This window comes from Helicoverpa zea, chromosome 12, assembly GCF_022581195.2.
Source record: "Helicoverpa zea isolate HzStark_Cry1AcR chromosome 12, ilHelZeax1.1, whole genome shotgun sequence".
Classification (NCBI taxonomy): domain Eukaryota; kingdom Metazoa; phylum Arthropoda; class Insecta; order Lepidoptera; family Noctuidae; genus Helicoverpa; species Helicoverpa zea.
In genome coordinates this window covers 9018892-9044429 of record NC_061463.1, presented here as the reverse complement: position 1 = coordinate 9044429, position 25538 = coordinate 9018892, and the positions used below count along the sequence as shown (strand labels likewise).

The 25538-nt window shown below is 38.2% G+C and overlaps 1 protein-coding gene and 2 pseudogenes across 1 annotated transcript; all 3 read left to right on the top strand.

Moving 5' to 3' along the window:
- LOC124635312 lies at positions 1–2860 on the top strand (annotated as a pseudogene).
- A 1251-nt stretch (positions 2861–4111) lies between these two features.
- LOC124635240 lies at positions 4112–5703 on the top strand (annotated as a pseudogene).
- Positions 5704–19826: 14123 nt separating this feature from the next.
- LOC124634992 (three prime repair exonuclease 2-like) lies at positions 19827–22520 on the top strand. The gene is made up of 2 exons (XM_047170718.1): positions 19827–20046; positions 21318–22520. Exon 2 carries the CDS (start codon positions 21395–21397, stop codon positions 22169–22171), a length of 777 nt encoding a protein of 258 aa, XP_047026674.1. The 5' UTR covers positions 19827–20046; positions 21318–21394; the 3' UTR covers positions 22172–22520.
- The last annotated feature ends 3018 nt before the right edge of the window (positions 22521–25538 follow it).

The following is a 25538-nucleotide window of genomic DNA, read 5'->3' as shown; positions in this document are numbered from 1 at the left end:
AGTGGTGAAATAATTCAGATTGATTTACACAACAAAGCCACGTCGACAAGGAGGCTTATCTTCTACGTTATTCAAGCACGACCAAAATCACAGTTTGAAAAATGGCTTCAAAGAAGATAGCAACCTACGTGTTCTTAGATATACAAACCACTAATTACCCAGGTACCGTGCATGGCGAAGTACGAATCACGGAATTATGCATGATAGCTGTAAAACGAGCCCACGTTGAAGGGTACGAGAACCAACCCCCAATACAGAACAAAATCAAGATGTACTTCAACCCTGAGAAAAAAGTAGACACTGATTTCACGAATGAACGGATTGACACAAGCCTTCTTAAAACATGAAGCTGAATTCAACAAAGATGTATTCAATCTCATGAACTCTTTCATCAATTGTCTTATGAAACCAGTGTGTTTGATCGCCCATAATGCGCTTAAATTTCACTTCCCTGTACTCAAATTCCATTTTAAGAGAATGAACGTTGCATTTCCAAATGATCTTATGTGCACTGATAGCATTTACTGCTTGTTTGATATATTGGAGCCAGAATTCTATGCAGGACCGAGGGAAATTACAGAAGAAAACTGTGATGATGAATCTGAAGACTCGGACTCCCCCGACGGTATAGACAGAAAAAATGAACTCGCTGACATAGAGCGTCGTACTAAAAAAACTAAAATCGGACCATCAAGTTATGACCATCTGAAACGGCCTATATTTTACACCTTAGGCCCAAGAAATTCATACAAACTACACGACATCTACGAAAGAGTTATAAAATATGAAAAAGAAGATATGGAGGCAGAAGCGATCTGTGAAAAGTTAATGAAAATAGCAACGGCAAAAAGCTACGATTTTGCCGCGTGGGTTGACCGCAACCACTGCAAATTTAACGAAGTACCAGAAATGATTATGTAATAAATAACACTTGTTGCTAATGGACCATTTATGTACCTCGTTACTTTTTTACTTTTCTTTTGTAATCTTCATAGTGTACAATTAGAGTAATATTTGACGTTATATTAAGAACGTTCATAGTGTTAAGGGACTTACAGGCAGGAAAACATTTGCTAGTCATATTTTGGAAAAATAGTGATGTTTAAAAAAAAAGTTAAAGTAAAAAAAACAGAGTCTATAAGTGGCCAATGTTTGTTTTACCTTTTTGTTGTAATAGGATAGGATAGTCATAACTGTACCTTATACCTAAGTGCCTCTATGTCATATTTTATGTATATGCAACAAGTACTTACCCAAAGAATGATGCCACATACTTTTTACTTATAAGGAGTCATGCAGACAGCTCACAGGTACAAAATATTGTCTCTAAATATAAATTAGGAAATAACTAAGTTTAGAATTTGGTAGGTAGGTACGCTCCCTAAGACCCTATGCACACCACGTTTTTTAAACGCGCCGTGTCGACGCGCGTTTGTAGCGATACAGACGCGATACGCACGCAAGTCAGACGCAGCCTGTAGACCTTTGCACACCTGTATATAATACAGACGCGCGACGAGATGCAAACGCGCGAACGCGCGTGTGTAGCGATGCAGACTCGATGCAAACGCGCGTGTGTATCGATACAAACGCGCTGGCATTTTGCGTTTTTAAGCAGAACCTCGTCAACAGTAGATTCAAACTCCGCGCGCGATAGCGCTCTTATCATACAGATACAGACGCGCCGGTGCCGAACGACAACAAACTGCTCTGCTGGATAAAAAACGTGGTGTGCATAGGCCCTAATATGCCTCGTTCAAATATCCAACTACACAATATGTGACGATCGACTAACGCGAACCTACCTATCCAAAATACCGACAAATTAGATAAGTAAAGTCGTAAAGTGATTCGACAAATTAAATATAATTTTCTAAATGTTTAATTTGTAATTATAAAATGGTCAGCAAACCTTAACTCTAATTTAAGTACTTTATACGAATGTTATTAGTTATTACACTTATAACTAAGTTGATATCAAAGAGGTTGTACTACCTTTTATTTGCACGATGTAACAACAGTTTCCGTACTTACGTGCAATTGTGCCATAACTTTAAGTAACTATCATAGTAGCCGTCAGGCCATTCTTAGCCATTGTAAAGGATCCCCCGGGCAACCCGAAGAAGCTTGCCTAGCTAGTTCCTCAAGAAGGCTCTATAGATCTTGGCGCAATTACAGCTCTTATTCGGATGCACGCAAAACGTTTCTCGAAATACTAACATAATACTGGGTGTCCCATAAGTCCTTTGAAATTTAAATTTCGAATAAAATTCGCAATGGTGGCCGAATCATTGTTGTGGTAAAACTCACGCACACAAAAACCACGGTCTGCTCCGGTAAAACTTTCAATGGCGAATGAATTCCGGAAGACCGTTGATGCTATCCCCGCACCCCGCTTGCCAATCCCGCGCGCCATTTGAATTTTATTCGAAATTTAAATTACAAAGGACTTATGGGACACGTGGGACACCCAGTATACATATAATTGAGTATGTATAAAAGAGTTTTACGCACATTCGGTGTATCTAATCGACACCGTTCATTTAGGAATCTGAATTGTATACAGTAGAGCTAATCGAATGCGAGCTAACGAATAAGAGTAATTGCGCATTATGTGTAGGTAGTGTAGGTACATCATATGTTAATTATTATATTTTGCAAGGATGTTGCCAATTTTGTTACAGTAAAAGTACAAAGTGTAGGTATGATTTAGTATCTAAATTCAGTAGTGTTGTAAGTAGGTACTAAATGTGTACCTACATATATTTAGCTTTTAATTAGTCATCTTATGACATAATTGTTTTTTTTTTCGTTTGCAAGATTTGCAAGTACGTAAATAAAACCTTTTTTTATTTTTCAATCGTCAAAATCTCTACTCCCATCGGCTACTTCGGTACATTCAATTACTGCCAGGTAAATCCTAGGGACCTAGGTTGTCATCAGACAATGTTTCAAATCTGTAGAGAAGTTATAATACCTAATGAGATGAAGAAAATAATAATGAATACAATGAAAAGAAAGGATACCTACTTCCTGCCTTTTGGCCCCTGATATCACATTCATGGGTCCTCAATATCCTATGTAACAATGAGTGCCGCACTATTTATCAACTAAAACGAAAGATGGTCAAACTGTAGACTTATTAGGTAAGTATGTATACTAATTTGTGCCATCCGCCGGTTCCTTTCACCCGCTTCCTCTGAGAAAAACTTCCCGCACCCGGATAAAATTAGCCTATATGTATAACTGTAGTAGTTAATATATAGGTAATATATAAAGACGTTTATCTGTTTGTTTGAATCGGATAGGCTTCGGAACTCTGAACACATTTGAATAATCCTTTCACTGTTACAAAGCTAAATACACTATTTGTGTGTTGAACATGGGCCAAGTTTTATCCGGGTACAGGAAGAAATTTCCCCTTGTTAGTAGTCAATTTGCATCGCACCTAACACCGGCATTTCCCGCGGTTGTACCCGTACCGTGAGATCTACTACCCGTACTAGGATAAAATCCTTTGTTACTCGGGAATAGAGTAGCTTACCAACAGTGAGAGTTGTGAACAGTGAAATTCTTCATCTTTATTATATTAGTATAAATATACTTATAGGTACCTAAAAATATAGTTATATAGTAGGATATTGTGTAGGGTAACCCGGTAACAATTCTCTATCTTTTCAACTCTCACAGAACACGTGCCCAGAGAGGCCCCAGAGACGACATTTTTGGCAGTACCTACCACTTTAATATGTGCAGTTTGTTGGTATAATCGGGGCACGATTCTCTTAATTTTACTTAAGCAACATACGATTCACATTCGACTGCGATCCAATCAAGACTCGATTACGATTGAAGCGTATGTGGCATTCCGCTATTTTTTCTTTAAAATAAACGTTTTTATCCTTTTCTGTCATTCAATAATGAATCATTTTGTCTGCAAATGATTAACGATTGCAATATGATTGTAGAGCAAACTACCGTATAGACCAAATTACAAAAATAGCAGACCAATCGAAAACCAATCGAATGTCGTTGGAATACGATTGGTCTTATATTAGTAGCAGAATGCCCGATATGGTTAAAACCACAGTTAAAACTGCTATTGCGATCATATTGCGATTCGATTTCTATTCGATTTTGACATTATTAACTTAGGAGAATCGGGCGGTTTTTATTTGCGCAGTTACAAACGTTCGAACAGGTAAAACATTACAAAAGATATTTAGAATCCCGTTAGTAGATATGAAACTTGCTGAATTTGCCGACCTAATGCTACTGCTCCATCTGCGTTAGCGTTAACGTTAATGTCAATGGTCAACTACACGTTACTTAGGGCATTAAAAATGCGCGTTGGCTACACTTAAACCGACACCCGAGTTATCGCTTAGCGTTTAATGCTATTAATAATGCCATTTGTATAAAATGCCATTAAAACGTTGCTTGGCCACATCTGCGTAACGCCAAAATTTTACGCGTTAAGACGCAGGTGGAGCAGGAGCATAAGAAAAGGCAAAACGGAAATTATCTATTGAGGTACATATGTAGACCAGAGTGTTTTAAAAGTGATAACAAAGAAAGACGATACTGTGAATAATAGTCATTTTCCTCATCATAATGAGTAAGATAGCAACATACGTATTTTTTGACCTGCAGACAACCGGACTTCCACGTACTTGGCATGGCGAAGTCCGAATTATACAATTATGCATGTTAGCTGTGAAGAGATTACAGCTAACAGATTTAAGCCATTCAGCTGAAAAGCCACAAATTCAGTTCAAATTCAAAATGTACTTCGACCCTCGGAAGGACTTACACCCAATGAGTTCTGTACTCACAAAACTAAGTAAAGATCTTCTGAAAGATGAACCAGAATTTAATACAGATGTAATTGACGCCAGGAACAGTTTCCTCAGTTGCCTGGAGAAACCTGTGTGTTTGGTTGGCCATAATGCCTTCATATTCCACTTCCCTTTACTCCAATACCACATTAATAAACTATAGGTCTCACTATTGGGTGACATCATGTGTTCAGACAGTATGTATGCCTTTTATGATATATTGGAGCCAGAAACATACAAGTGGCCGAAAGAAATTGATGGTAGAACTGCTGATGATGAATTTGAAAGCTCTGAAGACGATGAACTGCTGGATACAGATGGGCATCTTAACAAAATGATCAAACGTACAAAGTATTATAAAGTTGGTCCAAAAAAGTTTAAGAAACTACGGCGGTCAAAATTTTACGGTTTACCAAGGTTTAAACCGTATCGTACAAATTAAAAGATATCTACAGTCGAATTGATGGTGGTCATCTTAAGAAGAACGAATCAGAAGATCAATGTATGATGATTATGAAAATAGCACTAGCAAGAATTGATGAATTTATAGATTGGGTGGACAGAAACCACAGCCCTTTCTCCGAGGTACCGATTATTAAAATGTTAGATTAGATTTAAATGCCTACAATGTTTTAAAGTTCTTAGTTTGTAAGTATTTCACTAAAGGTATGTAATACCACATTTTCTTACTTAGATTATGCAACTTATGGCCACTTTCTGGTGGCCTATTAAAAATGTTGGCCATTACTAGGTCTGTTAATGTACTTGCCAAAACTTACCTATGTTATCCTAATTCTAAGGTAAACATGAAGTGAAGGTGCTATTAAGATAGGTAACTAGTTTTTAAATTGTTTTTACATCAATGTTTTTATTATAGAGTATACAAATAATTTTTATAGTTAGTATTTTACATTTATTGTTTTTATATTAGGTACATCTATTATAGGCACTTAGAATTAATATAACAATGAGATGAATGTTATAAAATCATATTTTATTTAAATACCGTACCTACTGAAAAACTTTCAGTATTTTAAAGAAGCCCAATTAATTAAAATCTAAACTAAAAAATTAAAATCTACTGAAGATGCCGCTCTTTTGCTAACAAAATCGATTGCAAACTGTATAGAAAAAGGGGCAGATGCATGGCAGTCTTCCTAGACTTGGCTAAAGCCTTCAACACCATCTCTACTGATCTTCTCCTTAAGAAACTAGACGCCTCCGGCATTAGAGGAATACCACTGGACTGGTTCCGTAGTTACCTCACTAACCGTAGCCAATACGTTAAATCAGAGTGTCTCACTAGCAGCAAACTTTCCATAAACTTTGGTGTCCCGCAGGGTAGTCTACTAGGCCCAACACTCTTCACTATATACATAAACGACATACTCAACCTAAATATACACAGTGCAGAACTAATATCATATGCCGATGATACTGTTATCTTATTTCAAGCAAAAACCTGGGAGCAGTTATTCTCCTTAGCAGAAGAGGGGCTGTCAACAATAGCACAAACACTCAACAATAACCTATTAACCCTAAATATAAAAAAGACCAAAGCAATCACATTCTTCAAAACCATGACTTCCAGTCCGCCTTCTAACCTTTCACTCAAATTCCACACATGCCATACAAACACACCAAAAGATAGCTGCTCTTGCGAACATATACAACGCATTCACTCTATTCGATACCTCGGCTTAATTATTGATGAAAATCTGTCGTACAAAGAGCACATCCAGTCTTTATCCACGCGAGTCAGAAAGCTCATCTATATTATGAAAAAACTTAGAGATCGGACATCTAAAGACACACAGCGCATGGTCTACTACGCCATATGTCAATCTATAATTCAATACGGAATATCTATCTGGGGAGGAGCTGGCAAAACCACTCTCATAGAACTCGAGAGAGCCTAAAGGGCGGTCATCAAGGTGCTCCTCAAGAAGCCATTCCTATATCCCACAGACACCTTATTCAATGAATTTGGTGTACTTCGAGTCCATCAACTCTATATTCTAAATGCATACCTACACACATTCAAACAACTAAAAAAAAGACCGGATTACCAAACGCTGATATCTAAAAGAACTAACCAAATCCCAGTACCACGCACCATGTCCCTCCTAGCCAGAAGATGCCCTACATACCTGCACACTACAATATTCAACAACGTCAACCGTAGCATATCCCGCAGCACAAATGAACTTCCGTATTTCGCATGCAAAAAGGTGATCAAGAAATTGTTAATGGAACTCACATACGAAGAAACCCAGAATATTCTCACTGCTTCATCAACACTTGAAAAGACACACTAACTCACACATACCCTCACAGACACCACCCACACACAAAACACGCACACAAACACCAAAAAACATACAAAGATCTGCTTATTATCTAAAAAGAAGAGGATTTCATTTCTTTTTTTTTATGTTATTATTTTATTTTTCTCTTTTTCTTTATTTGAACTTAATTGTCCAGAGAAACAAAACAATTAATTTGCACGAAAAAGCAACTTATGTTTTCAGTTTTTGACCTCATTAACCTAATTTAAATCTAATTTTAATTGTCCAGAGAGAGAACTATTTATCTGCAAGAATGCGATTTATGTTCTAGTTGCTGATCTCCTTTAATATATTCTATTCTATTTTTGGTTATGGCAAATTGTCGATGTCGATATCAACGATTCTGCCACTGACGAGTGAAATGATAAGCACGTCGTGATGCCAAACAAACAACTTTGAGAAAGAATAATAATTTAACTGATTGTAGATCTTGTTGGGTTAGTAGGACGGCACTGAAACAAAAATATACATATATAAATAACAAATATAAAAGGTTAGAACATTGAAATATTATAAAATATATATATAAAAAAAAGGAGGGGGAAACATTAAAATACCACATTTATCTAAACGGTGACCAAAAGTAGGCCACGGTCTATAATTTAATATTATTGCGAAGGATAGCAATCATGAGGACTTGGAGCAGTTCTGGGGAGGAATATGTTAAGAGGGAAGGGAAGTTAATTGGTACAGGAATCTTTAATTTTGGGAGACGGCTATATAAGTCAAAGGATGAGGAGTTGATGGGGCAGCTGAAGAATATGTGCTCCAGGCTACCTTCATCCAATCCGCACTCACAAAGAGATGAGTCCTGTACATGGATTTTTCGCAGGAAAACAGGAGTACAACAGTGGCCTATACGTATTCTGCATAGGACAGATATGACAAACTTGGGGAACTTTTTGTAATGGAAAAACCAAGGTTTAGGTTGTATGAGGGGTTGGATAGCATAATAGGAAGTACCCTTTTTCCTACTGGACAAATTCCAACATTCCTGCCATGAAGTCTCAAGGTGCGCTTTTGGAAGGTTTAGCAGGTCATACCCTTGAAGGGAGAAGTATGTAGGATCGGCTGAGGCTGACGTGCAAGCATCCTTGGCCATTGCATCTACACATTCATTCCCCTTGATACCGCAATGACTGGGTATCCATACAAGGTGAACAACTTTTTGCTGATGTGCACAAGATAATAGGGACTTTTTAATATTTAGGATTATAGGACTGTGGAGTTTACTTTTGAAGGGATTTTGGGATAGGGCTTGAAGACAGCTTAATGAATCTGTAAAGATAACACTTAAACTGATTTCATGAGACTCTATGAAAAGGCAAGCTTCCAATAATGCCACACACTCGCCTGTAAATACGGACGACTCCCTTGGACATTTAAATTTTAAAACAATTTTTGAGTTCTGGTAATAAACAGCAGCACCAGTGTTGCTGCTTGACGATAATTTGGAAGCGTCGGTGAAAAATCTATGGAACCCATTCCATCGCTCTCCCACCACCGCATTAAAGGTCGAATTCGCCGACGGGGATTTCTTGAAGATACCAATATCATAGTATATTTTTGGAATAAAGCAAAGGACTTCATAAGAAAAGTTGAAAATAGGTAATCTAGGATACTGGGCAATAGGACAATTTAGATTTAAGACAAAACGGAATGCTTTTAAAATGAGAGGGATTTCTTTATGCTCCCAGTATTTTGATGTTTTACATAAAGCATCTAGATCTACAAGTTTAGGGATTAGGGGGTGGGAGGTTTTAGGAACAACCCTTGATAGGAAGCGGGAAGCTAGATATTGCCTCCTCAAGGCCAAAGGAGGTTCGGCACATTCAACCTGTAACGCGTTAATGGGAGAGGACTTCATGCAACCTGAGATGATCCGAAGGCATTGAGACTGAATCCTATCTAATCCCGCCAAGGCACCCCTGTTGCAAGGAATCAAAACGAATGAACCATAATCTAGTATACTACGAACTAAAGCGTTATAAACAAGTTTCATGGTGTAAGGATGAGCCCCCCACCATACACCAGAAAGAACTTTAAGAATTGAAATCACCCTTTCGCACCTTTTAACCAAATAGCAAAAGTGGTCGACACCAGTTAATTTTGCATCCAAATAGACCCCTAAAAATTTTGCCTTTTTAACAACAGGGATCCCTTGACCCTGGATTTTAATAGATACCTGAGGGATTAAGCGTTTCCGCGAGAAGATGACTACCGAACTTTTAGGAGCAGACAGAGAGAGGCCGTGGTCAAGAAGCCATTGGTGTAGAGAGTCCAAAGAAAGGCAGAGGGATTTAGCAGCATCAACAATCGAGGCATTGGTTACGTAGAGTGCCAGATCGTCGGCATATTGCAGAATGTGGCAGTCGTTGTTTAGGCAGGAACCAATGTCGAATGTGTATAGGTTATAGAGCAACGGGCTAAGGACAGAGCCTTGGGGAAGGCCCTTCCATGTAGTTCTTTCCTCAAATACCTCACCCTGCACTCTCAGCACCAAGGATCGAGACGTAAGTAGTCCACATATGCATTGAATCATCCTTACCGGGAGACTCAGCTGTTGCAATTTCTGCCTGAGTATGGGAAGGAGGACGCTATCATATGCGGAAGAAACATCTAGGAAGGCGGCTACAGCAGCTTCATTTTTAGAAAAGGCTGTACGAACATCAGTAACAAATGTTGCCACACTGTCCATTGTGCCAAGACCCTTTCTGAACCCAAATTGGTGGCTCGGTAGCAAACCCTTAGATTCGACCAACCACTCAAGCCTATTTTTAATGAGGTGTTCCAAAAGTTTAGCCAGAACGGAGGATAGAGCAATTGGTCTAAGGCCATTCGGATCATCAGCATTTTTGCCGGGTTTCAAAAGAGGGATAATGATCTGAAGTTTCCATTGGTCAGGAACCCATCCAAAATAATAACAATAATTAAAAATATTTAGTAGGTAATTTTTAGCATTTATGCTGGCATGGGTTATAAATGAATATGGAATGCCATCAATGCCCGGGGCAGAATCTCGAACGTGACGCAACACCGCATTCAATTCTTCCATTGTAAATGGATCGTCCAAAGGGTCACCCGCGGTACCCACAGGCGAGTGATCTAATTCTGAAAGTAAAGGAACATAGGCTGGAGCAATTTTATCGAAGAATAATTCAGCAGTATTTCTGGTTATAGGGGACGAGACAGATGGAGAGCACCCACGTCTGAAGCGGTTTATACTCTTCCATACTGCTGACACTGGGGTTGAGGGAGAAAGAGAGGTGCAAAACTTTACCCAACCACGACGTTTCTTCTTACGAAGAAGCCGTTGGGATTGGGCATACACTCGTTTGTACTGTAGAAGGTTGTCGATGTTCATCGCCTCATTGAACTTTTCTTCAGCTACCTTTCTTTCACGTATTGCTGATGTGCAATCTTGGTCCCACCACGGGGGTGATGGGATTTTGTTCTTAGCGCAATTGCGCAGAGGAAAGGTGGAATCAGCACTAAGGGAAATGGCCGAAACAAAGCCGTCATAACAACTCTTAGCATGGCATTGATCAGGAATTTGCGGGAAAGAAGAAGTTAAATTTGGAAGTTCACTGATTTTCTCCTCCAATAGTGAAGCAAACCTTGACCAGTCCGGTTTCGATAAGTTGTACTTCAGAAGTGGAGGTGAAGTTTTCTCTAAATAAGTTTTGTTTAATAATGTTACAACAATAGGATAGTGATCGCTGCCATGCGTCAGAGGGGTGCATTGCCAATGAAACGATGCCGCCAACTCTACAGAACAGAAAGTAAGATCTACACAACTCTTCTGCTGTCCGGGAAGGGGTCTGCGGGTAGGACAACCATCATTTAAGATGCAAAGGTTAAGGTCATCGAGGATTTCTACTAATCCTTCCCCAAATGCATCACAACGGTTGGAGCCCCATCTAAAATGGTGACAATTAAAATCTCCCATAACTAACATAGGCCCATCTATATTGTTAAAAACGTTTCTAAGGGAGCCTAAAAAGTTTCGGTGTGGGTGAGAGATATAAATGGAAAGTACAGTAATGCCTTCGAATTTTGCTGCAACTACATTAATGTCACCATCCAGAGCAGGAAGAGACAGGGTCGAGAATGGGACTCTATTATTAAGGAAAAGAGCCGACCCTCCATATCCATCAGACCTATCACATCTCAAAATATTAAAATGTGGCATGCGAAAGCTAAGACTTGGTGTAAGCCAAGTCTCAGCAATAGAACAAGCCAAGGGCTTGTATTTATTAAGTAGAAATATGAGGTCATGCGTCTTATGAAACACGCTCCTCACATTCCATTGTAAGAACACCTGATGAGGTGCCATTTTTAACATTTAGTAACAGATTATAGTTCGGCCATTCAGAGAATGCGTTCCTGACACGTCGCGATTGAACTGACGACGTAACTTTGCAATGGCGTTGCAGTTACGATAAAAATATTTTTGCTGGTTGTTTACCGTTTTAACAATTGAGGAGCATTAAAACAACATTATTATATCAATAATCAATGAATGTTATTACGTCGTCAGTTCAATCGCGACGTGTCAGGAACGCATTCTCTGAATGGCCGAACTATAACAAGTTGATGGGCGACGTTGGACGGTATTTGGGAATTATTAGTCATTATAGATGACAGAACTTTAATTAAGATTTCTATTAAAGAGGATGTATTGTTAGAATCAGCATAAGGGTTATTAAGAGCGCAGCCATCTGGCTGTGAAAGTGAGGGAGAGTTAACAATACGCTGATGAGCAGCTTTGTCATAAGAAGGTGAGAAGGGAGCATGGGTCTTTGGCTTTAAAAATACTGTTTTGCGATATGACTGAGGTTGATTTGCTGTTGATTTAACAGCATTCGCATATTTGCGCATAATTGTCTCTACGAAGCCGCTACAATGTCCGTCCAAGTACAGAATCAGCAAACAAGGCCCATACCGTTGCATCGAGGAGTGAGACAAGGGGATGTTATTTCCCCGAAACTGTTCACTAATGCAATGGAGGATATGTTCAAGACGCTGAACTGGAAAGGACGCGGCATCAACATCAATGGCGAACACATCTCTCACTTGAGATTTGCTGACGATATCGTCATCATGGCGGAAACGCTGCAGGACCTACAACAGATGCTGAACGACCTGGCTGAATCTTCTCTACGCATCGGCCTACGGATGAACTTGGACAAAACCAAGGTCATGTTCAATGAACATGTTCTACCGGAACCGATTGCGATACACGGCGCCGTTCTCGAAGTTGTTCGGAAATATGTATACCTCGGGCAGACATTGCAGTTAGGTAGAAACAACTTTGAGGACGAGGTGAATAGGAGAATTCAGTTGGGTTGGGCTGCATTTGGGAAGCTACGTCGAGTCCTAACATCGTCGATTCCACAGTGCCTAAAGACAAAAGTCTTCAATCAGTGCGTCCTACCTGTCATGACTTACGGAGCCGAAACGTGGACACTGACGGTACGGCTGGTCCACAAGTTTAAAGTCGCTCAGCGGGCTATGGAAAGAGCTATGCTCGGCGTTTCTCTGAGGGATCGCATCAGAAATGATGTAATCCGTCAGAGAACCAAGGTCATCGACATAGCCTACCGAATCAGCAAGCTGAAGTGGCAGTGGGCTGGCCATATTAGCCGAAGAACCGATAACCGTTGGGGTAAACGAGTTCTAGAGTGGAGACCGCGCCTCGGCAAACGTAGTGTAGGACGTCCTCAGGCACGGTGGAGTGATGACTTGCGCAAGACGGCTGGCAGGAGCTGGATGCGAGAAGCCGAAAATCGATCTCAGTGGCGTGCACTTGGAGAGGCCTATGTCCAGCAGTGGACTGCGATAGGCTGATGATGATGATGATGAGCATAATTGCGGGAAGCAGGTGGAACTGTTTTGCTGACCTCAGCATAGGATAAGGACTTCTCAGCCATAATAGTTTTTATGGCTTTCTGTCTGCCATGCTCCGGGCATGACTTGCTGTTAGCAAAGTGATTACCAGAGCATAACACACAGAACGCCTCATCTTCTGAAATGTTGCAACCATCACCGGGGTGATCGTGGCCACATTTACAACAACGTGGTTTTGAGCGACATACAGACTCCACATGACCAAACCTGCAGCACTTGCGGCACTGGATGGTGGGGTAAACATATTGAACAACTGGTAGGGAGGTGTAGCAGCAATAAACTCTATTAGGTAAAACCTGGCCATCAAATGTGATAACACAGGTCTCTGTCGGTTTAAATTCTGCGATGCCATCATTGAAGAATTTACGGCTGATGCGACGGACTTTAAGGATTTGTCCACATCCTGAGGGCACAGTAAGGTAAGTTTTAGCTTCCTCTTCACTTAAGTCGCTGGGGACGCCACTAACAACACCCATACGTGTAACATTAAAAGTGGGGATTGATGCCACATAGCTGTTTTTAGAAAGGATGGCGTTAATTATAAATGAGTTTGCATCCTGGGGGGATGAAAACTCAACAGAAACTCTATTGCGGCCGACTTTCTTAACACCGTCTCGAACAATATTAGCTATGTTGTTCTTGAGCAAAATCCGGTTAGACTGGAAGCCGACCCCAACATGATTGGGAAAAAGGCTCGGAGGATGATGATGATGTTCTTGAGCAAAAACATGCCAAAGGTCACCGGGTGCAGTGTAGTACCAGTATTAGGCTGAGGCTCCAAACGCGACACATGTACAATAAAGGGAGCTTTATCTGTTGCAGAGTATCTGCTGCGACCTACTTGGTTTCTCTGCTGTTTTGGTGGTATGCGACTATTTTCGGCATCTGCAGAGCGTTTCCTAGCGATCTGATTGGTAGGGTTCTGGGATTCGGGAAGGGATGGAGATTGGGACTCCGCGATGCTGCAAGCAACATCGGCGAAGTGGGAAAGTGGAAAGTTAGGGGATAAAGGAGCGTACGAGGAGATGTCAGGAGGATCTGGGTCCGGAGGTTTGTTTCGGTCCATATTTACTAATAAAACTTACTTAGCTAGACGAAAAAACGTACACACACAATAACGCACACAAGGACAACACACGGCAACAAAAACAAGTCACAAAAAGTCACCAATTCTCTGAAAATAAACAAAAACTCTAGACACACGTGCTAACCAAAAACACTCTGTGGCGAGAATCCTCCTTTAATATATGTTAATTTAGTTTTATATATTCCTAAGTGTCCACCGATTACATACAAAATAATGTTAATGTTATTATTTGACCTACAATCAGAATTTACGCATAAAAACCACAATGTCATTAGAAAGTAGGTCCCCAAGATACAGGCACAGCCTAGTTTGGGGACCACAGAACTGATAAAAATGACTCTCGTAATATAGTTACAGTTTACCTTTATTGTAATCTACCTCATAACATTAAGAAGTGATTTGCGAATGTAACTGTGGATCAATAAACGAATTTATTATTATTTAAGGTATATACTTTTTTGTCTCCCTTTGAGGGGTAATCAAACTCCAACCACACGGGCCGTAGCCAAGCGTGATTGGTGGGTTATGTAATGGAGTATGTAGACAATACAGATGTTGTTGTCAAGAATTTTCTAGTGATGCGGCAGGTGTTCAATATAACAGCTTTCTGGATGATGTGTGATGTATATGACGGGATCTGCAGGATTTCAAGACTGCGTTGCAAGCTTTTGGGGATTATCCCTGTTGAAGATATTACTATTGGAACTATGTGTATGGTTTGTGCTTGCCACTGACGTTTAAGTTCAATGGCTAAGTCTTGATATTTGGTTAATTTATCGGCTATTGTGGATTGAATATTATGGGTATTCGGGATTGCAATGTCAATTAAATATGCGGTTTTGTTGGTTTTATCAAATAGTGTAATGTCTGGTCTATTGAAATGTATAGTCTTGTCGGTGATAATGGTCGTATCCCAATAAATGCGGTGGCTGTTGTTTTCTAATATTGTGTCTGGTTTGTATTTATAGTATGCGGTTTTCTTTTGTATAAAATTAAATTTATGTGCAAGGTGTTGGTGTACGATGGACGCTACCTGGTCATGCCGATGCTTATAATCAGTTTGCGCGAGAGCTCTGCAGGCAGACGTTATATGTTGTATTGTTTCTGAGCTGGAGTGGCAATGTCGGCATGTGTCAGTAGGAAGGTTCGGGATGCGTATAATGTATTTTTGATAATTTCTGGTGTCAATAACTTGGTCTTGGATCGCCATCATGAAGGCCTCCGTCTCTGGGAACAGCTCTCCACGCTGCAGCCAGGCGTTCGACGCATTCTTGTCGACATGTGGTTGCTGCAGATCGTGGTAGTGCCGTCCATGCAGGGACTTCTGCCTTCACGTGGCGATCTTTTCCTTGTTATCAACAATTTTTTCATTTTTTTGCAGGTTCCGGTCAGCTAGGTTTAGTGGTGTAAGGTGATTGTCAGCTAGTGTTATGAGTTCATGAAGTGTAGAGTGTTGTGCATGTTGGTAAAAATACTGTCTTAAATTCGTAATTTGTTTATTATGCAGGTTGACTACGTCTATTAGTCCTCGTCTACCTTCACGTCTAGAGAGAGTCATTCGTTGTACGCAGGATCTTGGGTGATGTTTACGATGAGCTGTGAGAGTAGTGTTTATAAGGCGTTGTAGGTTAAGCAGGTCGCCTTGGGACCAGTTTATTATACCAAACGAATAAGTAAGCACGGGGATAGCATAACTGTTGATGGCTTTAGAGGTGTTGCGGGAATTTAACTGAGATCTAAATAGAATATTAAGGCGGTGTTTAAATTTCTTCTTTAGACTTTCTTTTGTCTCCTTCTGATTGATTTGCTTCGCTTATTGGAAGCCTAAATATTTGTACGCGGCGTTTGGTTCTAGAGGTTCAATTACATTTCCTGAGTCTAATGTATAACTGTTCTGAGTAATTTTGCCATTATTTACAGAGAAGGTTTTACATTTGTCTATTCCGAATTCCATATGGATATCGTTAGAGAAGGATTGTGTTATGTCTGCCAGACGATGTAATGATTGTGTAGTGTCACTGAGTAGTTTTATGTCATCCATGTACATTATTATTATTAATTGAGTGAAAGTGATTCAGTTAGGTACCTACATCATCCTCCTATCCTAATCCCAATTATTTATATCTCCCAATTCTACACAAGGATTAAGTTGGTAATTGATTATCTACTGCAGTTTACATATGGCAAAACCGGTGCGGCGGTGCCGAAGCCTTTAAAAATGGAAGGTTAAGTTAAAGTGGAAGAAAATATAGCAGTGCGGTAAAATCAATGGGGAAAGAAAATAAATATTTACGGGCGATCTGACGCACAGTGGTCCGGATTTTCAAAAAGGTGGACATAGGATCGAAAATGCATATTTAACTAAACTAAAAATTGTTTCGTATAGGAAATTTAACACTGATTAATACATATTACTACAACTTTTCAAAAAAAACTGCTCCTTCATGTAAAAAAAAATATCGAAAATAAAAATGTATGGGAGAAAATCTATTTTTTTTTCTCCGTTCAGTATCAAAGTATAGCAACCAAATCTTATATTCTAGTAAGTACCTATTGTTCTTAATACGACAAAATATAAATTGCTTGCGTATCCCTGCGGCCTTGACGCCTACGATGCTTCAAAGTTTACAATTTTAAAGTTGAATTATCTCACATTATTAACGAGTTTATCTGAGTTTTTCTATTGAAACAAATACAAAATATCATTTTTAATCACAAAAACCCGCCACGCGCCCCAAGGGCCCCAACCGTGTGTTAGGCTCGCCCCTACTACTTGGGACTTAAATATACTACTGGCGAAATGACAGTATACTTTTGTGCAGTAAACTACTTTGCCGAACCCTTCGGGGAATATAAAGCGAAATGTTATGACAAAATAAGCATATATGTATTTTGTTATATTACAAGAAATATATTACATTTTTTATATAACAATCATCATCTTCCGAGCCTTTTCCCAACTATGTTGGGGTCGGCTTCCAGTCTAATCGGATGTAACAGAGTACCAGTGTTTGTTTTACAAGGAGCGACTGCCCTAATTGACCTCTTCAGACCTCAACCCAGTTACCCGGGCAACACAATACCCCTTGGTAAGACTGGTGTCAGACTTACTGGCTTCTGACTACCCGTAACGACTGCCAAAGATGTTCAATAACAGCCGGGACCTACAGTTTAACGTGCCATCCGAAACACAGTCGTTGGTGTCCAAGATATACTTAGAAAGTACATACAAACTTAGAAAAGGTGCTTTGGTACTTGCCTAACCTGGCACCAAGACCACGATAATATTGTTTATGTAACAAGAAATTGATTAAATTAAATATATATATGTATATATTTACTAACTAACAAACTCAATTCACACAATAACAACATTACTAAATCTGACACGTTTACATTAATGGATCATGTTCAGACTGTAACTCCTGTAGATCCATATTCTCTGTTTCTTCTGTGGCTGTGTTTCCGTCGTTTGAGGTTCCAAAGCCTTGCTTCACAAAATCCACAAGTATTCCCATTTGCTGTTTGAATTCTTCTTGTGTCAAATGTTTCTTCGCAGCTTTTATTTGCTTTTTAGCAACTCGTGCAGTCCACAGCTCAAAGTCCATGTTGTAAGATATGTGTAGAATACACTCCATACAACGAATCCACACATGAAGAGTAGACAGTCCATATTTATAAACATCTTCTCGAACAGGTCTTGAAAATACTTCTGACAGCTTGTTCATCTCGGTCGGCTTAGCAAGGCAAATATTGCAGGCAGATGCAGACGAAGTATCCGTTATAATAGTGGCCACTTTTCCGTCGATCATTGTCATATGAAGCTCGTGACTAATCTTTAGCCCTGCCCATTTTGTAGAATCGATGTTTTTAGGGTTCCGTACCCAAAGGGTAAAATGGGACCCTAATGTTTTCGCTCCCCTGTCCGTCCGTCCGTCTGTCACCAGGCTGTATCTCATGAACCGTAATAGTTAGAGAGTTGAAATTTTCACGGATGATGTATTTCTGTTGCCGCTATAACAAAAAATACTGAAAACTAGAATCTAATGAATATTTTGGAGGACTCCCATACAACAAACGTGATTTTTTTTCTCATTTTTGCTCGATTTCGATAAGAATATGTGTATAATATTAGTTTGGATGGTACGGAACCCTTCAACCCCCCCCCCCCCGACACGCACTTGGCCGGTTTTAATTATTTCTTCCTTCAATGCAGCTTCTTCTTGCTTGGTGTATTCTGCTGTTTCTTTACAAAACTCGAACTTAATGGGCCTGGAATAATGTGTTGAAGAAGGTGCTGGGTTTTCCCATATGGTGCTATTATTAGAAACTAATTTAAGAGGGACAAGACTTGACATGAAAACCGTTGAATCACTGAAGTCTACATCTTCATACTCCTTTGTGAACTTCGTTACGGGTAGTCAGAAGCCAGTAAGTCTGACACCAGTCTTACCAAGGGGTATTGTGTTGCCCGGGTAACTGGGTTGAGGTCTGAGGAGGTCAATTAGGGCAGTCGCTCCTTGTAAAACAAACACTGGTACTCTGCTACATCCGATTAGACTGGAAGCCGACCCCAACATAGTTGGGAAAAGGCTCGGAAGATGATGATTGTTATATAAAAAATGTAATATATTTCTTGTAATATAACAAAATACATATATGCTTATTTTGTCATAACATCACGCTTTATATTCCCCGAAGGGTTCTGCAAAGTAGTATACTGCACAAAAGTATACTGTCATTTCGCCAGTAGTATATTTAAGTCCCAAGTAGTAGGGGCGAGCCTAACACACGGTTGGGGCCCTTGGGGCGCGCGGCGGGTTTTTTTTTATTAAAAATGATATTTTGTATTAATTTCAATAGAAACACTCAGATAAACTCGTTAATAATGTAAGATAATTCAACTTTAAAATTGTAAACTTTGAAGCATCGTAGGCGTCAAGGCCGCAGGGATACGCAAGCAATTTATATTTTGTCATATTAAGAACAATAGGTGCTTACTAGAATATAAGATTTGGTTACTATACTTTGATACTGAACGGAGAAAAAAAATAAAATAGATTTTCTCCCATACATTTTTATTTTCGATATTTTTTTTTTTACGTGAAGGAGCAGTTTTTTTGAAAAGTTGTAGTAATAAGTATTAATCAGTGTTAAATTTCCTATACGAAACAATTTTTAGTTTAGTTAAATATGCATTTTCGATCCTATGTCCACCTTTTTGAAAATCCGGACCACTGTGTGACGTGACGGTCGGGAATTCACAAAATGGGGATTTTTTTCAAGGTCAACGAACTCTGATTAATAAAATGTTACCAATCCAATAAAAATCGCACGGTCAGGCACTGACTGGAGCACGCGACATCTTGACATCGCACTCGCGGAAATCATAGCATAGCTCATAGGCCAGAAATATTATATTTTTTTATAGACAAAGATATTAGATTATTCTTTTAAATATTAACTTAAACGTCAACTATGGCAAAAAAGTTTCGTATAACTAGCAACACTCACAATATATATGTCAAAAAGCAAAAAAAAAAACAAAGATTTCCTGAACATTGCTTGATTGTTGCACCACAGTTCGAAATTTGAACAAAAATGTGGCGAAATGTTTATTGTACTTTACGCGCCGTACCAGCAACGTGCTATAATACAGCCAATACAGCCGTAAATATAAACACTCGTGCCCTTGATTTCATCGTTAGTTGAAATAATTTCGTGGGCATGTAAACAAGCCAGAAGAACCCACCGATTATTAAGCAGTGCCTGCCGGTTTATAAATTCAGTTCGCAGTTGTTAATCTTGTATATTATCGGCACACATTGACGAATCACCATCATCCTACCGGCTCTCATTCGAGGTAAGGTGTTAAAACCTTGTTCACTTTGAACCTGAATATTAACTAATGCTTTATATTAACTCAAGTTTTAAATTAAAATAATTGATTATTATTATTCTTGACTTTAAAAGTAATAACTCCTAAATAAAATATCACAAGGCATTATCTGAAGGGTTCCCACTTCTTTCCTCGTTATGTTTTTTTAATTATATGTTGAAAAACAATGCATAACAATGTTAAGCGAATACTACTACTTTCTCATCAAGTATATTAAACAAAAAAATGCATTATATAAAATGCTAAACAAAAAGATTAGGAATATTTATTATAGTTCTAAACAAAATAATTTGAGCTTTGATTCATTAGATTTTGTGCACATAGTCTCACTCCATCAAGTAAAATTTGAATTTCTGTCTAAAATAAGCTATTAGTAATCAAATTCTATATAAGACTGTACCATTTTGATATCATAATTTTTTAAATCAATGTTTTTTATTGCAACTTTGATGTTTCCCAATTTTTATAATAAACAATCTGATTTCCCATGGTTTCATTCACTACGTTACTAGTGTTACTACTGCCCTTACCAGGATAAAATATAGCCTATGTTACTTTGGAAGAGTAAAGCTTTGAGTGATGAGAACAGTGAAAAGTTTTATCAATTGTTTTCAGTAGTTTTTGAGTTTATCAATTACAAACACACAAAAGCACATTTTTTTTTCTCTTAATAATATTAGTATAGATCTATTGTGCAATCACCCTTATTGATATTGTGCAATAGCACTAAATGTAGGTGAATTTGATGCTTCAGATAAGAAACCCTTATCTTACCTTCTGAGTAATATTTTCCTGTTACTGTATAAATTAACATGTTAAAATGATAAGTAAATAAGACAAATACTGCTGGTCGAGTTGATTTTCTTCTGAATCATATGTTAGTAAATTGTAAACCTCTGATTAATCACTAAGAAATGAGAAGTCGTGAAGTTTATAGTTCGGCCATTCAGAGAATGCGTTCCTGACACGTCGCGATTGAACTGACGACGTAACTACATTCATTGATTATTGATATAATAATGTTGTTTTAATGCTCCTCAATTGTTAAAACGGTAAACAACCAGCAAAAATATTTTTATCGTAACTGCAACGCCATTGCAAAGTTACGTCGTCAGTTCAATCGCGACGTGTCAGGAACGCATTCTCTGAATGGCCGAACTATAGTAACTTATCTAAAAACTTTAAGGTTCTTTAGTTTTTGCAAGTATATTCACTCTCAACGTTATTATTTTCAGAGCCAGAATAAGGAAAAAGTTTCACCTGCATAACACACCAAATTATTGAAGAAGTCTACAATATAAATTTAGAGAAAATGGATAAAGTGAAAACATACTTATTCTTAGACCTACAGTCTACTGGTTATCCAGGGACAGCACATGGTGAAATACGAATTACAGAAATATGTTTGCTAGCAGTTAAAGGAGTAGACGTTGAAAAAACCAGGTATGAACCTCGAATTCAATACAAATTCAAAATGTGCTTCAACCCCGAAAAGAAAGTGGAAGAAGAAATTTCTCAACAAAATGGATTAACACTAGCTGTTTTGAAAAGTGAAACTAAATTCAACAAAGATGTTTGCAATGCCATTACTTCTTTTGTCAAATGTCTGAAGAAACCTGTTTGTATGATTGCCCATAACGCTTTTAAGTTTCACTTCCCCTTACTGAAATATCATATGGATAGAATGAAAGTAGCAATGCCAGATGATCTGTTATGTACTGATAGCATTTATTGCTATTATGACATATTAAAAAGAGAATTGTATGTAAAGCCAAGAGAAAAGTCAGAAGAAAACTGTGAAGAAGAAAGTGCAGAAAGTAAAAGTGATCCAGTTGAAATTGAGAGGGACATGAGAGACAGAAAGTATGAAAATCTAGTTCAGAATGTATTTTATGAAGTGGCACCGAAAGAATTGTACAATTTATCTCATGTTTACAAAAGTGTTACCTCTGGTGATCTTAAACAGTATGATGCAGAAACTAACTGTCGAATGATGTTGAAAATAGCCATTGATTATAAACACGATTTTATGGAGTGGGTAAAGAGACAGCACTGCCCCTTCTCTGAGGTGCCGATTATACCTATGTGAACAAACTGAAGATTTACCAATTTCACCATCTTCTGCTGATGTGGGGTAATTTACTTAAGACATGATGTTGTCTATGCTTGTATTGCAGCTACTTATTTCAGGAACTAGTAGTTTCTGCCTATGTTATCATCTTAAAACTTTAAAATTGTAATTATGTACTTGCAGATCTCATGAACAGTGATATATTTATTTTTATTCTAGAATGTACATATAATAATGTTCATCTAACTAAATTATCTCAAGTTTAAGAGTGCATTTTACCTTTATAAGGCTACTATTGTCATTTTTACAATATTTTAATTGTCCCTATGTGCCTTGACATTAATCACCCAAAAATGTCTTAATTAAGTTATAATTTATTGTGAATATTAATTATTTACATGGGCGTAGCCACACTGGGGCAAGCTGGGGCACTTGCCCCACCCTGGGCCCTGGCTCTGACCTATAAGGTGTCTGATTAAACAATGTTTTTTTACTAACTCTAACTAACAACATCAACAATCATACGTACTATCCGTAAGTTATTGCACAAAAAAAAATTGAAAAGAGCGCGATTAAAACAAAATGCACGCTCGAGTTCCTGAACGTGCGCGGTGCTCGCGTCATTTGAAAGCGAGCCGTATTCCATAAAAGAATAGGTGCTATGTGGCGTAGCGAGCCGAGCCGTCCATCTAATCCAAAAAATAATGCATTGAAGAAGACGGAACTGGTAGATGTGATCAAAATTTCGGAAATGCAATTTTATCCTAGTGTAAAAACCGCGCTCGCTATTTTGCTTGCTTGCCCAGCCATGTACGACCTGGGGCCCGATTCTCCTAAGTTAATAATGTCAAAATCGAATAGTAATCGAATCGCAATACGATCGTAATAGCAGTTTTAACCATATCGGGCATTCTGCTACTAATAAAAGACCAATCGTATTCGATTGACATTTGATTGGTGTGCGATTGGTATGCTATTTTGGTAATTTTGGTCTATAAGGTAGTTTGCCGTGCAATCATTTTGCAATCGTAAAACATTTGCAGACAAAATGAGTCATTATTGAATGACAGAAAAGAATAAAAACGTTTATTTCAAAGAAAAAATAGCGGAATGCCACATACGCTTCAATAGTAATCGAGTCGGGATTGGATCTCAGTCGAATCGAGTCGAACGTCAATCGAAGGTCGCTTAAGTAAAATTAGGAGAATCGGGCCCCTGTACAATAGAACGATCGCACTAACGTAGATTTGAGCAATTTAGCTGGCCAAAAGTCTTTTTTTTTTAAATAAAGGTTATCATCAAATTGTGGGTAAAATGGAAAGAGGAATACCCCAGCAATAAGAATTTACCACATCTACCTACCAAACATGCGATATGCGCTTGCACCAGGAGTTGGAACTTGACCTTAGTGCAAATTTTACGTTATACGTTTTTAGAGATCTCGGTAGACGGTATTAAAGAAAAATTATTTTTGTGCTATCTAATTGATATTAAGCAACTTTTATGATGGATTCGAGTTGTGTAGGTAACAGTTATTATATTTTAATATATTTTAAGTGTGATCACTTAATTTTTTATAGTATTATTTCAATTTTAAAAGAGGGTGTGTAAGCAAAATATTTTTTTAGTAATTTTCTTGTTTAAACACAATTTTGTTATATTATCGCGTTCGACCGCGTAACATTTTTTTTAGTTTTAGATATTTGACATATTAAACTAGCTTACGACATATTTTTTGGCTGCGGATAGCTGCGGATGTCCGACTTACAGGCTTTTTAAGATTTGAAGCTCATACAAAAATAAAATACTTTTTTCTTTAAAATGTCACAAAGTGCATTTTTTTTTGTTTTGAGTACCTCTGGCGTAAAAATAGTGACCCAACGTTATATTTACAATAAAATACAATAGCAAGATCTGACTAATTTGGAAGAAAAACTAAATTACCTAGGAAACTAACTTTTGACCTATTAGGGTAACACACCTGATAATATAAGCAGTTTTAAACAAAGATTTGCATATTTTAAAATAGCTACGAAAGTAAGAAACTGAAACTGTAAAAAAAATCCTTAAAACTAATGAGAATTGGTTAAGCAGAACATTTGAACGCCCGACAAGTGTTGGAAATCGACCGGGGCGGCCATCTAAATCACTTAAAGATTGTAGTGAGAGGACTAAACGAAGGAAAACTAAAGAAATACGAAACTGAAGAAATGTGACCAACAAAAAAAAAACATCAAAACAAGATTATTTTGCCCTGAAACAATAAAATATGCTACTACCAGCTGAATCAAACACAGAGTCTGATATATCAGAGGCAGAAAGTGAGGAATAAAAAAATATTAATTTTTTTTTTACTACATTACATATTATTTTGAAATAGATATAATAAAAAATATCATAACTACTTTTAAAATGAAAATATATGATACTCTACATTAAAAAAAAAAAAAATACGTTTTTTTTCAATAAAACATGCTTATTATCAAAATACAATGCTTAAATAAAATAAATAATAAAATAAAGATAGAAAAAACGAAATACATTGTAAAATATTTTTGGCCGCCTAAATTGGTCAAATCTACGTATGTGGATCGTTTAGCACAGTGGTTCTTAACCGGTGGTCCGCGGACCACTGGTGGTCCCTGGAGGCATTCCAAGTGGTCCGCGAAGCTTAGCTGCGCAACGTTGCTATACGTTATCCGACTTTATTTTTATCGACTTATCTATGCGAGCGAGGGGGTTTTCGTATGGACGTATATCGGGTGTGTCGTACCTAGTCCCCCCATTCATGAAAATGTATATTTGGGCGACATTTTACGTAGTTTTTGGTTTTGAGTCTTGAAAAATAATTAAAATTTCGCGCTCGCTTCGCTCGCGTATTCAGAAACTACTTGTATTATTTTTGTATTTGTCAAGAAACAAAAAGTTAAGTACGTTTGGGCTAAATTGTACGTAATATTTGGTTTAAGTCCGATAAAAATTTCACGCTCGCTTCGCTCGCGTATTCAGAAACTATATGGCCCTTATTTTTGCATTTGTCAACAAACAAAAAGTTAAGTACGTTTGGGCTAACTTTTACGTAATATTTGGTTTAAGTCCGATAAAAATTTCGCGCTCGCTTCGCTCGCGTATTCAGAAAGTATGTACCCTTACTTTTGGCTTTTGTCCTATGTGTGATTGTTTATTTTCTGTACTTGAAAATATAAACCTCTCAAATTAAGAGATTAACAAGTTTGAGATTAACGGCTCAAGATACAAAAAATCGGAGGGCCCCCGCCCTCCCCCGAGGGATAGGTTGACTGCTGCCCCACCCTGAGCCCAAAGCTGGCTACGCCCATGATTATTTAATGACACTTTAATAGATGGCACAAGTATTTATTGTTAT

What these genes read in the sequence shown, in the direction of transcription:
- LOC124634992 (XM_047170718.1), top strand. Translation starts at nt 21,395, where the DNA reads ATGGATAAAGTGAAAACATACTTATTCTTAGACCTACAGTCTACTGGT.